The sequence below is a fragment of the Caretta caretta genome, chromosome 1, assembly GCF_965140235.1.
Source record: "Caretta caretta isolate rCarCar2 chromosome 1, rCarCar1.hap1, whole genome shotgun sequence".
Classification (NCBI taxonomy): Eukaryota; Metazoa; Chordata; order Testudines; family Cheloniidae; genus Caretta; species Caretta caretta.
The window spans coordinates 200,493,375-200,508,166 of record NC_134206.1 but is presented as its reverse complement, the minus strand read 5'-3'; the positions used below and the strand labels follow the sequence as shown (position 1 = coordinate 200,508,166).

Sequence of the window (14,792 nt, the reverse complement as noted above, 5' to 3'; positions counted from 1 at the left end):
TAAACATCTGATGAAGTGAGCTGTAGCTCACGAAAGCTCATGCTCAAATAAATTGGTTAGTCTCTAAGGTGCCACAAGTACTCCTTTTCTTTTTGCGAATACAGACTAACACGGCTGTTCCTCTGAAACCTCCCTACACCAGGTGTCTCTGGATGGCTCTTTTAGCAAGCCTACTCCAGGCTTCAAGTCACCTGCAGGCAGCTCCCTCACTCCCTCTGCTTTCTGACTCCATCAAATTGACCTTTCTTCATTATCATAACTCTGGCAGATTGACTGTAATTGCAACAGACTTTTGAGTTAGATACATTTTTAGCCTGATAGGAGTGGTAGGTACTACCGCAATACACCATCTCTTAGAGCCTTCCCTGAGGTCACTCATACTGCTGTTCACGCAAAGTGTTCATTATCATTATTGCCACTTCCTGTATGGCTCAGAGGAGGGATAATCTAACCACTTCACCACCACTGGAGCTGAGCAAATAAAGCTCAGGGCATGTCCCCACTACAGTGGCTACAGCAGCATAGCTATGGTGCTGCAGCTGTGCCATAGTGTAGGTGCTTCCTGAATCGATGGAAGGGGTTTTTCATCAACGTAGGTAATCCACCTCTCTAAGGGGTGGTAGCTAGGCCAATGGAAGAATTCTTCTGTTAACCTAGCTATGGCTACCATGAGGGTTAGGTTGACCTACCTACTTCTCACAGGCCATGAAATTTTTCCACAGTCCTGAGCAATGTAGCTGGGTCGATCTAATTTTATGTGTATACCAGGCCTCTGTCAGAGCTATCTTAAACAAAGAAATGTGTGTTTACCTACATATAAGTAGTAAACAGGGTCTTTGAGACAGCAAGAAGGAGACAAGACAAATCTGCATTTCAGCAAACACAATGGAGAAGAAAGAGGATGGGGGCACCTTCATTCCCAGACTCCACGTAGCTGCACTTACTGTTTGAATAACCTTTGCTTTGAGGGCTAATCTTCAGAAGAATTCATTGCAAAGGGGAACTGGACTATAAAAGTGAGGGGCAAAAACACACCAGAGGATCTCTCTCTCTTTCTCTCTCGCTCGTTCACCTAAGAAGACAAAGCAACCAGCCTTGGGACTTTGTGAGAGATCCTAACTTGAAAATTTGGTCAGCAGTGTTGCTGGGAACCTGTGCTAAAGGATTTCACCTTGAACGAAGTCTAGTTTGTTAAATTTTCATTATTTGTCTTTTTGTCTTCATTTCTCTTGTAACCATTTCTGACTGTAATACCTTATACTTGTACTCACTTAAAATGTCTCTCTTTGTAGTTAAATAAACTTGTGTTATTCTTTAATCAAAACTTTCCAGTGTTGTGTTTAAACTGAATCGTTTGGCAACTCCAATTAGAGTAGCAAACTATAGTTCAATGACCCTGTACGTGGGCTACAGATCTATAATATCTGAATTGCCCAGGAGAGGGCTGGACACTGCAGAACCTGGAGAATATTTCTGGGGAAAATGCAGGACTGGAAGTGTGTTGGGGTCACCCTGCGGGAAGCCAGAGTGTGGCTTGTGTGTTACTGACAGGCTCTGGAGTCAGAGTTGCTGGACCAGAGCTGCAGCTATTCACAGACACTCAGAGTGTGACCTGCACGCTGTTTGGCTGTTTGTGAGAGGCCCAGGTTGGGAGCTACAGCAGCAAAGGATTGAGAGGCACACAAGGTTGCAGGGCAGATGGTGACACAACCCCTCACTGGTCTGGATTGAGCCCCAGAATGTGATAACAACTAAGGGGGGATATGATAGGGTCTATAAAATCATGAATGGGGTGGAGAAAGTGAATAGGGAAGTGTTATTTACTCCTTCTCATAGCACAAGAACTAGGGGTCACTCAATGAAATTAATATGCAGCAGGTTTGAAACAAGCATAAGGAAGTACTTCTTCATACAACACACAGTCAATCTTTTGCCAGGGGATGCTGTGATGGTCAAAAGTATAACTGGGCTCAAATAAGAGTTACATAAGTTCATGTAGGATATTAGCCAAGATGGTCAGGGACACAACCCCGTGCTCTGGGTGTCCCTAAATCTCTAACTGCCAAAAGCTGAGACTGGACAACAGGGGATGGATCACTTGATAATTGCCCTGTACTGTTCATTCCCTCTGAAGCACCTGGCACTGGCTGCTGTTGGAAGACAGAATATTGGGCTAGACGAACCATTGGTTTGACCCATATGGCCATTCTTATGTTCTTATACGCCCTCAGCTGGCCCTCTGTACAGGGGTGAATTTCACCTACAAACAGTCTCATCAGAGTCAATGGAGCTGCTCCCATGAGTAATGGATTGCAGAATCAGGCCCTAATCGTGCATGTAATTGAACAAGTGTGCATTCCCCATCATCCTGTTACTGCTCTAGGATCCTTTTTACATTCACTAAGCAGTAAATAAAGCTTTCATATCCATCCAACTCTAGCATTGGAGCTCTAAGCTGAAAACAAACAAACATAAGCAAGTCATAATGTTCCTTTGAAAAATTAGAACTGGATCCACAGCAATGATTCTACACACTAAAAAATATACTACAGTATTTTAAAGCAGTGATCCAAAGCAGTGGTCTTATGGGAGTGTTATTGTAGTGCTATCAGGCAACTACTGTAGAACAGTGGTTCTCAAAGCCGGTCCACCGCTTGTTCAGGGAAAGCCCCTGGCGCGCTGGACCAGTTTGTTTACCTGCGGGAAGGGCGGCCAGCATGTCCCTTGGCCCGCTCCGCTTCCCGCAGCCCCCATTGGCCTGGAGCGGAGAACCGTGGCCAGTGGGAGCCGTGATCGGCCGAACCTGTGGACGTGGCAGGTAACCAAACTGGTCCGGTGCGCCAGGGGCTTTCCCTGAACAAGCAGCGGACCGGCTTTGAGAACCACAGCTGTAGAAGACAGTATGTGGTTTAGATGGGTTAAACTGTAGCATTTTTAAGTATTGATAAAAAGTATTACTAGTTATTGCATATTTACGGTAAGGCATTGACAACAGGGAGGCTTTAGAGTCTCCTGTCCCCTAACATATTGTTGTTTTCTGCTTTGCTGATTTATGCGTAAGACTGTGAGAACATCAAACCACAAGGCAGGCAACTGACGTTTTCAAAGTCAAATTACAGGGCGAGGCATTTCAGAAAGTGCCAGGTTCTGAGATTTTCTCCAGGCAAACTTCAGCTGAACTCAACACAAGAACTCAGATTTGGCTTATAATGCTGTCCACATCATGCCATGCAGCCAGTCAGACTGCTTGAACTTCGGTTCTGCTATAGCCTGTCTGTTTCAAGACCTCTAATCATTGGCGTTTTAACCTCTGTGGTGTCTGTAGACTGCTTGGAGCAGGATTAGATGACAGGGTGGTCAAAACACCAGGGACCGACTGGAGACCTCTTTATGCTAGCACTTTCCAGCACTGCTACCACTAATGGAACTGCCTTGGTTATAGCAGTGATGGAAAGCATTAAGGCAAAAAGCCTACTGTAGACACCGCCTAAGTTTCACCCTATGAGCCAGGCAGCTGTGAACTTCAGAGCTCAGTGAACACTGGTGTTACTCAGAAGGAAAGTTCACACATTTAGGCTTTTCTTTTTAACCCTTCACAAGGGTTCTCGTCCTACAGCTGACTGAGAAACGGAATTTCCCTGCCATGAGAAATTTTGATACTTCAATATTTATTTTCATTCCAAATCAGTGTGAAAACTCAAAATACCAAAACTTCCCGTGGAACTAAGAGTTCAGAAAAAAATTGATTTGGAAATACTGAAACATATTGTTTTGGGTTGACATTAATCTGCATCTATTTGAACTGCCATGGTGCTTCATGGGAGTTGTATTTCCAGATCCCTCAAGGCCTCATTCTCCCCTCTTTGACCCTCCCCTGCCAGATCACATCTCCCAAAATGCAACACAATCATTTCCATGGTGCACCATGGGAGTCCCTTCCTTCCTTCCTTTCTTTCTTTCCTTTTCCTCAGGCACCCTCAGGTGCATTGGATCCCCACCAGTTTCTACCATTTATTTCAGTCTTGTGCTGGCTTGTTCAGGCTACTGATTGTCATGTTGATGTATTTAACTTCTTTTTTCCATTTCACAATCTGATTTTCATTACTGATCTTGCCTTGAGCAAGGGACTTTTTGACATGTGGGCTTTGTTATGGGTTTGATCAATGACCGTTACGTTCTTCACATGAAGCTGATCTCTTGTTTGGCCTGCTGCACACCGAGATGGCTTCTGGTATTCATTTCTGTAGCAAGTCTGGTCTGACATGATGGGGTTACCAGCCCCATGCACAACTTCAGCTCCACAGCTACTTATTCATTATTCGGAGTTGTTCACATGTGGACATTCCCCTGTCTGGCACCCGGGGGATGGTGTTCGTAGCTTCAGATGCCCCAAGAGTCCCACTCTGCTTTGCTCATATTGCTAATTGGGATCAGGGATCCCAACCAGAACCTAATTAGAGGGTGGCGAGGGGCGAGGGGTTGATCCTGGAGGGGTCCTGCTGTGGAAAACGTGGAGAACCACTGGCTTAGAGCACTGTATAGTTTCCATGTGATAGACACTTTGGGAATCACATGTGGGGATCAGATGGGAAGCTGGTGAGGCTGGGATTTTGCATTAATTGCATTAGGAAACCTACTGTTAGGTTAGGAATGGGGTTGGATCACAGGTTTAGTCCAGAGAAAATATCTAATAAACACTCTGTGATGGCTTCCTGATTTGATAGTGTATTCATAGTAAGATTCATTCATAAAGCCTCACTCATAAATTCACTGAAATAATTTAATTTTGAAAGTTAATTCCAACCCTCTAGAGATGTACTTTTTTTGCTACTGTTGCTTGATGTTGTACTTCATGGGCCATATCCTCAAGTGGTGTAATTCCACATTGCTCTGCTGAAATCAATAGCGTTCCACTCATTTTCACCAGCTGAGGGTCGAGCTCCATATGTTGTATATATGCGGTTTACTATGTACTTCTATAGATTATTTTCATAGCCTCTGTCAAGCAGACACAGAGTAGTGCACAGTACTACAATATGTTGAACACATGTATCTATGGGGTCAGGCATATGCTGTTGCATTGTGAGAAACAGTATGAGATCATATAATTAAAGATGACTGTAATGCATATGTACATGGGGACACGTTGTCTTCTTCATCCCAAGGACTCTTCACATCTCTTCCAAGACCTTGGCCATCCAGGTCCCCTACTGCTGCAGAAGGCCTAAGATCCAGAGGCTGGAAGCTTCACTTTAAGATGGGTGCAGGTCAGGAGTTCTATTCCTGTGGAGCTTCTGAGAGCTGGGGCCAGCTGGTGAAGGTGTAACCCACACACGTTCTGGGTGTGGTGTTCTGTCCAATCTAGTGGCACCAAGACCACTAAGAGGGAGAGAGAGTTAAATGAGTCTGCTCTACAGTCTTAGCTTAGAGCCAGTTGGCTTTTAGCTCATGTGGTAGAGGCTCATGCTTTAAGCTCCAGAGGCCCCAGGTTCAATCCTGCCCGCCGACGACTTTGGTCTGTTGGCGTTACAAAGGCACGTGCCCTGTGGAACTTCTAAGTGTCATCAGAGCAGTCACCCTGCTGTAATGGAGCTTGGATCTCTAAAAGGTAGTTGGCTTTTCCAGCAAGTCCAGCCCACTCACCGCAGAGGTCTGCTTAATTGTGAATTCTAGGAATAGCAGCAGCTGAGGATGAGGGCACATGGATGTTTTAAGATCTGCATGATATGCAGTGAATGGGCAGGCAGAGATACGTGGGATCTTTGTCATTTGGATCCTCTCACTTGGAGAGTAAGGCAGCTCTGCAGGCAGTGATTCTGGAGCCAGTTCACTATAAAGTCAGCTTAGGCCTCCATGCCTCCAGTGCATCATTCCTTAGTGCTTTGATTCAGGAAAGCCTTTAGGCACATGATTCACCTTAAATTCATGCTTAAGCCTTGTTGACTTCTATGAGACTTAAGCACATACTTAAAATAAAACTGGTGCTTAAGTGGTTTCCTGAATGGGGATGGTTTCCCGAATCAGGGCCTAGGAGTACACTTAATGACCTTAGCAACAATATCTGCTGAATGCGTAGCATATGTCATTTTCAAATGCTCTTAATTCAGTCATTGCAAAATCACTTTCCTCTTGAAACAGCTTGTGCTCTGCTCCTCAATGAGGGCCATTCCCATGCTAGATCAGGACAATCAACCATCAGTCATTTGGGCTCCAAAAAGTCTAAAGGATATTTTTATAATGGGAAAATATTTTTCCCCCACTCTCTTCTCACTCAAAAATAATAGACCCATTTTTGTTCAAGATGAAAAAAGATGGACAAATGCCAAGAATGGAAAATTGCAACATTTCACCAAATTCTGTCCATATGTAATGGAGCTTGAATTTCAAATGAAACTGTTTTTCAACCTAACGATGGCACAATGGGTTGCTGCAGCTTATGTATTATCAATGTGTGATATATATGTGCAACCTTTATAGACAGTAGTTTTACAGTAAGGGATTGGAGAAGGTTCATACTCCTGGGAAACCCCAGCTCCTATGCTCCTAAGCATGACTATGCTTGCAGAGTTCCACCTTAAAAGTAACTGAAAGTGTCTGTAGCCAATATTTTAGGTCAGAGAACTTTTGCTGAACAATGACACATTGCACTTGGATCTCAATATGAAACATCTGGAAGCCACATGTTAGAGGCAATATAAAAGGGCCAGCACAACAAACCAGTGGGGCATTTCTAAACCAGAAACATATTCAACATGGACCTTGTTCTTCTCTGTGTATTCCTGCCACTGGTGACGGTGGCTTGGGGCCAGTATGGGGATTATAACTATCAACCCTATGACTATGGGGATAATGATGAGTGGGTCAATGTGTATCGTCAGGGCTTCAACTTCCAGTGCCCACATGGCCAGGTGATAGTGGCAGTAAGGAGCACTTTCAGCAAGAAGGAAGGCTCTGACAGACTGTGGAACTATGCATGTATGCCTACGCCCCAGAGTCTTGGGGAACCAACAGAATGCTGGTGGGAAGAGATCAACAGAGCTGGAATGCAATGGTAGGATACTGTTAAACTATCTTTTGAAAGAGAAATTGCAATGCCCAAAGTCGAAGGGTGCATATTAGCACAGTGGTGATAGTACAAGTGCACATTAATTATCTGCTTAGCCATTACAAATGACTGTCTTAGTCAAATTAGTAATGATGCATACTGATGTGATAATGATCCTACATTACACTTCCATAGCACTTTTCCCACTGGAGGAGTCCAATGCACTTTGCGAACATTAAGTGATTTAGCCTCACAACCTCACCTCTGAGGTGGCTTGGTATTGTTGCTGCTGATTTTACAGATGGGGAAACTGAGACACAGAGAGGGGATGTGACTTGCCCAGGGCTAAACGAGGAATCAGTGACCGAGCTGGGAACAGAACCCAAAATTCCTGACTACCAATCTCCAACCCTAATCATTAGAAAAAGCTCCTTCCCAGCTTAGTACTGTTTTTTCTCTATATATTTTTGTTGCTGAAGACTTTGGCTTGGGCCCAGTATGGGACTGTTTACTACTTACATCAGTGTTACAGGGGCCAAAAATGCATGCTAATCTATGATGATGATAGTGAATATTAATTATATGATAATGATGTAGCATGTTATGTAAAGCCTAATATAATCCTTTGTAGTTCATATGTAACATGCATATACACTACTGTGCTTCTGAGAAGGACTTTATAGAAATGATCAGATTTTAGGAGGGGGTGGCAAAGTTTCATGAGACCATCTACAGCATTTCATTCTGCGGCATTACATGATCCCAAAATTTCATTTTCTCATGATGTTTTCATGAAATGGAAAACAGACACATGTTGAAAATGTTCATGTATTCAGTTTTAAAATTTCAGACATTTTAGATTACAGAATTTTTTTGAGCCAAAGAACACAAACTTCTGCAGATTTTGCATGAAACAGGAAATTTTAAAAAAATTCAAAATGAAATGTGAAACCCTTGATTTTCAAGGGTTTTGAGTCGTTTCTGAATGATTCATGCTCCTCAGTTCACCCTGTGATAAGTTCCTATGGCTGATGCAATTGTTAAGAACAAAATTGACTCTTTATACTCACTTTGGAATAAGACTGAAAAGAAAAAGGGAGGGGTAGGAAGGAGACAGAGATGGAAAGATAAGCAAGAGATTGAGATCATTCTGGTTATGTTGTATTACGCAGTCCTTTTCATACTTTGATGCAATTTTCATTTATTACATAATAATTTTGAATGAGTTCTTTCTACTGTTTAAAAATAAAGAAAACATTTTTTCTTCTCAAACAATTCTTGACAGTAATTGCTGAAGTCATTTCTCACAAACGGGATATTGTGTAATTCTATACAAAATGTTTTCTTATGACATCTGAACCATCTAGCAACATTCATCATCAGAACTATATGTACCTAGGAAGTCTATATCCTCTGCATATCATCTATGCCTTATTTCTTTCTCATCTCTTAGATCTTTTTACTTTGTCTCTCACACTTCCTCTTCTCTTCTCTTTCTTTTCTCTCTCTCTCTTGCTCTCCTCTCTTTTTTTCTATCAATTATCTATCTTAGATATTTCTCTCTCTCTTTTTCTGTGTTTACCTATCTTATCTCGCCATCATTCATTTATCTTGGATACTTTATTTAACTGTCTTTTCCATTTGTTGGTCTTATCTATTTTGGATGTTACTCTCTTAACTAACCTGTCCTGTCTAACTCTTTTATCTGTCTGTTCTGTTTCTCTTATCTCTATATTGAGCATTTTCTCTTTTCCTATATGGATCTATTTCAGGTGGGATTTTCAAAAGCACCTAAGTGACCACTGAAAGTTGTTGGGACTTGTGTTCCTATGTCACTTTCTTAGAATTAGGGCTTTTGAAAATCTAATCCTTCTGTATTTTCTTTATATATCTATCTGCCTCTCTTTTCCAGCTCTCTGCCAGGCTCATCACCATGGTATTTGAGTGCCTGACACTATTCTGAAAATATATCCATTCAGGAACTGTGTAGGAACACAAATATGAATAATAATCTGTAGTACTGTGGGTATCTTTCTGGCCATCTCTGTGTCTGTTTTGGCCTCCTGATTGGTCAGTTCTGCTTGTGAGGGACAAATTAGATTAATTTCAGTTGGCAACAATCTTTGCTGGATTATCTAATCCATTTCTCATTGTGGCGGGATGGATTTTATTATCCTTACATCAGCCCTGACTGGTGGGTGGCTGGCCTCACCTGGCATATCACCAACAACAGAGATTCCACAGCCTCCATTGGCAGCCAGCTCCATTGACAAACATAAAACTGCAAAATTCTTCCTAATATTTAATCTACATTTTCTCTGCTGCAGTCAATGCCTGTTACTTCTTATCCTGCCTTCACTGACTAATGAGAATAAACGTGTTGTCTGCATGACGTCCCTTTAGCATATTAGCAGGCGGTTGTTGTCACAGTTTCAGGGTACCTGTACCTGTATTCCCCTCTGTGGTCCCTTGAGGCCACCACTTCAGGTTTCTGGCTCCAAGCCATCACCTCTCTTGGGCAGAGACGTACGTCTCTCTCCCTTCGGAGTGGGGGTTTTAAGGCTGCACAGCTCCCTGCCTTACACTGAGATATCCCAAGCAAGCCAGTCTGCCTAAAGGCCAGCACCTGTGCATTGCTTTCTCTCTGAAGGCTATGAACAGTGTTTTTCAAACTGTTACAAGTTACCACACAGCTCTTTCTGAGCAAGCACATTTATTCTTAAGGTAAAAGCATCACAGAGAAAACATATAAAAACAGTAAAAGTTCCTATGCAAATGCTAAAAGGTTACCAGAGGTCACCCATCAGTCTTCCCAAAGTCTTTTCAACTCTTCTACAAGGGTTGGGGCCCTTAGAGAGAAGGTTCTGCCCGTTTGCTGGATCAGAAGGAAAGCCCTGAGTCAGTTTAAATGCAGCCTTTTTATGCCAAAAGCCCTGTCTTTGTCTGCTGGTCTCTAGAAAACCCAGTTTGAACCAGTATATGCAGGCCTACCCATGGTTGGTACCTCTCTGGAGGTGTTTACTCTGTAATCACACCTCACTGTTTTTGGTTATGGAGGAGCTGTGATAAACTCCCCCGCTCCCCCCCCCACACACCTTGCCCCCCAGAGTTGCACACAATCCCTGCCTCATGGTGATACATAAACTTAATATAATATGGGCCCCACAGATATTAATGTGCAGTTGCAATATCTGTCACAGTTGCCATGCCCCCCTCTCTCCCTCTTTGCTTTCATCCTGAACATGTTCTCCATTTGCTTAACTTTTCCTTAAAGGTCTAATTTTCCCAGCTCTTTAATCAACCTTTGATCATTTTTGTTGCTCTCCTCTGAATTCTCTCCAATTGCTGGCTATCTTGTCTAAAACATGCATCAGAAACCCCAGTCTGGCGGAAACACCAAAAAGAGACCTTTGACCAATGACTTGGTACTGTATAGTTGTATGTTTTTAACTAATTACCATCTGTGTATATTGTGCAGTTTTCAAAGCAGAAATAAACCCAAGAGACATTCTTTTGAAAAAAAAAATTAGAGAGAAAATGGAGTGGGGATATAAAGCTCAGAGAGGAAGAAATATTACGACTTTTCACCATTATGACCGTGATTCAGCATGTGTTCACTTAAGTACAGGCTTAACTTTAAGTGCTTTGCTGATTAGGGGATGAGCTTAAACATGTGCTTAAAGTTAGGTATATGTTTATGCGCTCTACTGAATAGAGATGGGCTTAAACATATTGCTGAATAAGCATGTGGGCTCAGTACAGGAGTAACTGGATGAAATTCTGTGGCCTGTGATTTATAAGATGTCAGACTAGATGATCTAAGGGTCCCTTTTGACATCTGAATCTATGAATGTGTTTAAAGTTAAGCACGTGTTTAAGGACTTAGCTGAATTGGGGCCTATTTATGAAGGGAGAGATTCTGACACCTTTAGTCATGCTGAGTAGCACCCTTACTTCACAAGTGTCTCCACTGGCTTCCGGGAGACTGTTTGGGGACCAAGATACTACTCATTGTTAGGGCAGCAGAATCTGGCCCTTAATGATGGTAGGCAGGCAGTGGTGGGGGATTGGAGCAGTGAGAGGTCTGGGGGACAGTGTCAGTTTCTAGTAATTAATAAGCTACACCCTGTTAATTATAGCTTCATTGTGGCAGCTACACAGTGACACGTTTTGAACAGGGATGTGTAATCCAAGGAAGGGTAATGTATGTCTATCCCATTCCCTCTACAGTGGAGGGGGCCCTGGGAGTTGAGGTTTAAAACTTTTCCACCCGAATGAAGGGAGGGGTTGGGTGATTTCTCTGCCTCTGGTGAAGTTCACTTCTTCTGTGGCCGCTGCTCAATTATCTCTGCCAGAGATTATTTAAAAATATATATTTAGGAAGAGCAACTGTGGATGGAATGAACCAAATTGCTCCAAATGGCAGGGATTAAAATAACCAAACAAACAACTCTTGCACAAGAGAGGATGTCCCTTTGTGAGGTCTTCATTCCCCAGCCCCTCTCCTTATTACATAGACGAATGCTGTGCCCTACCCTCAAAAAACTCTGTTTATTTTTCAGGCACAATGTATAAACTTTCCTAACAAAGTGCAGTTTAATGTAAGTTTGTTGCCTTTTTTCCTTGGTTAGGATTCTAAGAAAGTATTTTGCTGGAAGTGGGGAAAACAGATTCTGCGGTCTCTGAATCATTCTCTTTCACACTCACTCACTCACTCACACACACACACACACACCCTTGGGGCACAGATTACATCATGGGCTAACGAAGCAAATGTGTGTGGGAGTTGCCTGTTAACATGTTGGCAGCACAGCCCAGTACATTTGTGGAGGACTGTTTTTGTGCAGCCTCTATGACCAACACCGGGGAAGCATTACACAAACCTTGGAATCAGGCTGCCTGCTTTTTAGACTGCCCTTTCCACGTGTTCCCATTTATGCTAGATGCCATAAACAAGCTGTTTTTCCTCACAGTTGTAGGTTTATTTTAAAGGGACAGCAGGGAGCATGTTTACACAGATCCACTGTATTGAATCCAGTGGGACTATTTGCATAGATGGAAACAGAAGCAGGGCTGCTTAGGTTTGTGTATAGTCCTCACTAGTCAACCTCAACAAGGAGTGATGCCATGGGGAAGAGGCACTAGCCTCCCCAAAGGGCAGAGAGGCTGTGTGGGAAAGGAATGGGTCACTGTCAGTGGTTCATGTGAGGAAAAAAGGGTTGCTAGTGGTATGAGCCAAATTGGACAGCAGGGTTGCCTGTGGCCACAGGGAAGTGGGTGACAGGATTCCTAAGGCCCTGGAGGAAATGGATGGTGGAGTTTCCTGCAACCCTGGCAGAAGCAGATGACAGGAAGTTGCAGGACCTCAGTGGAGCTGGACAGTGTGAGGGCCTCCCTAGGCCTGAGCTGAAGTGCTTTAACTACTTTCAGCTTTGCCTCAAGCACTTACCCTTCCGTTCTTGTCCTTAATGGGCTGATAAATAATGATGTTGGGCTTTATCGCTCAGGTAAAGGCTTTCTGTAAAACAAGGACTGCATCAGCAAAACCAGCAGGCATGCACTTCTGTCCTGCTGCTCCACTTGGAGGAAATTTTGCATGGAATATTAAAAATAATAGATCTTTGTGCAGCGCCACTACAGGAAAGAGTTTTACAGGAAAACAATATTACATAGGCCAGTCTTTTTTTTCCCTGGGAAAATATTGTGCTTGATGTTTCATTAGCAAAGCCCTTTCTTGTCTCTTTGAGAAAGAATCAGCTCATCTGCTCTTCATAGGCAGCAGCTGCATTATTCTGGGCTGTGATCTCACGTACTAAACTGGTTCGGGCCTACTCTCTCCTTGAATTTCCGAGGTATCACAGGAAGTGGCACTGGTGATTGAGAGCGTGGCGCTGTTCCGACTGACTCAGTTTGTCATGGCTGCCATCTTTATGATGTGTGAATCCATCCTTTATAAATTGGCTCTGAAGAAGGAGCTTTGTGGTAGTATTGTACCATAGACTTTTCAGGCATCGTCTGCCCTACAAGGAAAACTGAGTTTTTTGTAACCCCGGGTTGTTGGTAGAGGACTTTCCTCATAACGTTTAGCCTAGTGGTTTAGTAAATTTAGCAGCAATTCATTTTGCAGATTCAAACTCAAAACCTTGGACAAGTCTTTTAATCTCCCCCCCAGAGAATGTCTCCGGTTCCTCACATGCAAAATAATATTGTATTCCTGTTACCAACTCTTGGGACTTTATCACACAATATTTGATGTTTTTTATTAAAGCCCCAGCTCCTGGATTCAGGTGGTTACATGAGAAACTCAACTTTCATTTTAATCAAAGTCAATTTCTACACCACAGGATTGCAAAGAAAAGCTTGAAAATGTGACCCCAGTGAACCCTAAATGTTCAAATACCAGAGGGCAAAGAAAAAGAAGCATTAATTTAACATTTTAAAGCCAATCTTTGCCTGATTCATGATTTTTGAATATTTGGGGTTGGCAACACTGTATCATTTCCTTGCCCAGTGCTTTTGAAGATATAAATTGCTATATAAGTGCTGCTTTCTTCTTTACAATATTACTTAATAATGTCTTTTGTTTTTCCCTCCCTTTTCTCAGGTATCAGACCTGTTCAAATAATGGACTAGTGGCAGGGTTCCAGAGCCAGTATTTTCCAGCTGTGCTCGATCGGGAGTGGCAATTTTACTGCTGCCGCTACAGCCGGAAATGCCCATACTCCTGTAGGTGAGTTCCACAAGATTTACTACAGCCCAAGTCTACTCAGTTTTTGCTGCAAAGCATTCAGAATTGTTGTCCTCCCAATGTAGCATAACTGACCATTGGTCCCGGGAAGTTCAGTGCCCTGTTGTCTTATGCATTGAGAAGAAGTTAGTTCTGTGTACCAAGGTGAACCACGTATATTTCCGTTCTGGCCAAGCAGTATCACCTCGGGGGTTGTATGGCTCAGGGGATTTGGGAACAGAGTAGGGAACTTTTCACCTCTAGTCACCTCACACAAATCATTCTCCAATTTCTTTGTAGTACATAGGCTGTTTGGGGGCCTCTGTGGAAATGAATTAGTGATCACAGTCCAAGGCCTGGTGAAGAGATGTCCACATCTCAGAAAAGATCATCACAGTTGGCATTTGTTGGTCTCCTTGTTGGCAGTCTCATCAAGGAGACTAAGGACTAACTGGGCCATGGGTAGTGAGCTCCTCTGCTGCCCCTAGATGTGGTCCTTCTAAATCAAGGAGGAAGATTATTAGCAGGATATTAGAAGGCAAGCTTGCATTGCTCCTGCCTGCTCTGAGGCAAAACAGAAGACTTCAGTTTCCATGGTTGTTAATCCAGCATTTTTTTCACTGGCAAACTAAATAATTCTCTTACACATTTTTTAAGGAAACAATGTGCTTATAGCTTTGTGGCCAGAACTAGTTTTTGAAGTGCATTCTTCATTGAGATGCATGTGAGATGTTCACATGCCTGCAGGCCTTATTGTTTGGCTGGCTGGCTACCGACCAAACGCAACAGCAGTGCATTAATTTTCAGAATCCAATCTCCTTACAGCCAGGAGGGAAAGAAACTGCATTTTTTTAAAGCCCAAGTAAAAGGAGCTATAGCAAAATCTGTAAATGCCCCTCTGTGACCTTCCCACTTTATGTGGTCTGCAGATGCTGTGCATTTGCAAATTGTACTGACAGACCGGCCAAGTCTCCAGCTTGTGAGGGAGACTTTGTTTGGATCTCATTTTTAGGCAGATTT

At 43.0% G+C, this 14,792-nt stretch overlaps 1 protein-coding gene across 1 annotated transcript in view; it reads left to right on the top strand.

The window, feature by feature from the left end:
* The first annotated feature begins 6,712 nt into the window (after positions 1 to 6,712).
* Positions 6,713 to 14,792, top strand: part of DPT (dermatopontin) — a 32,785-nt gene continuing 24,705 nt past the window's right edge. The window contains exons 1-2 of the mRNA XM_048817237.2: positions 6,713 to 7,051; positions 13,650 to 13,775. Of these exons, the coding sequence (XP_048673194.1) occupies positions 6,753 to 7,051; positions 13,650 to 13,775 (425 nt within the window). The 5' untranslated portion in view covers positions 6,713 to 6,752. The remainder of the gene's footprint in view (positions 7,052 to 13,649; positions 13,776 to 14,792) is intronic.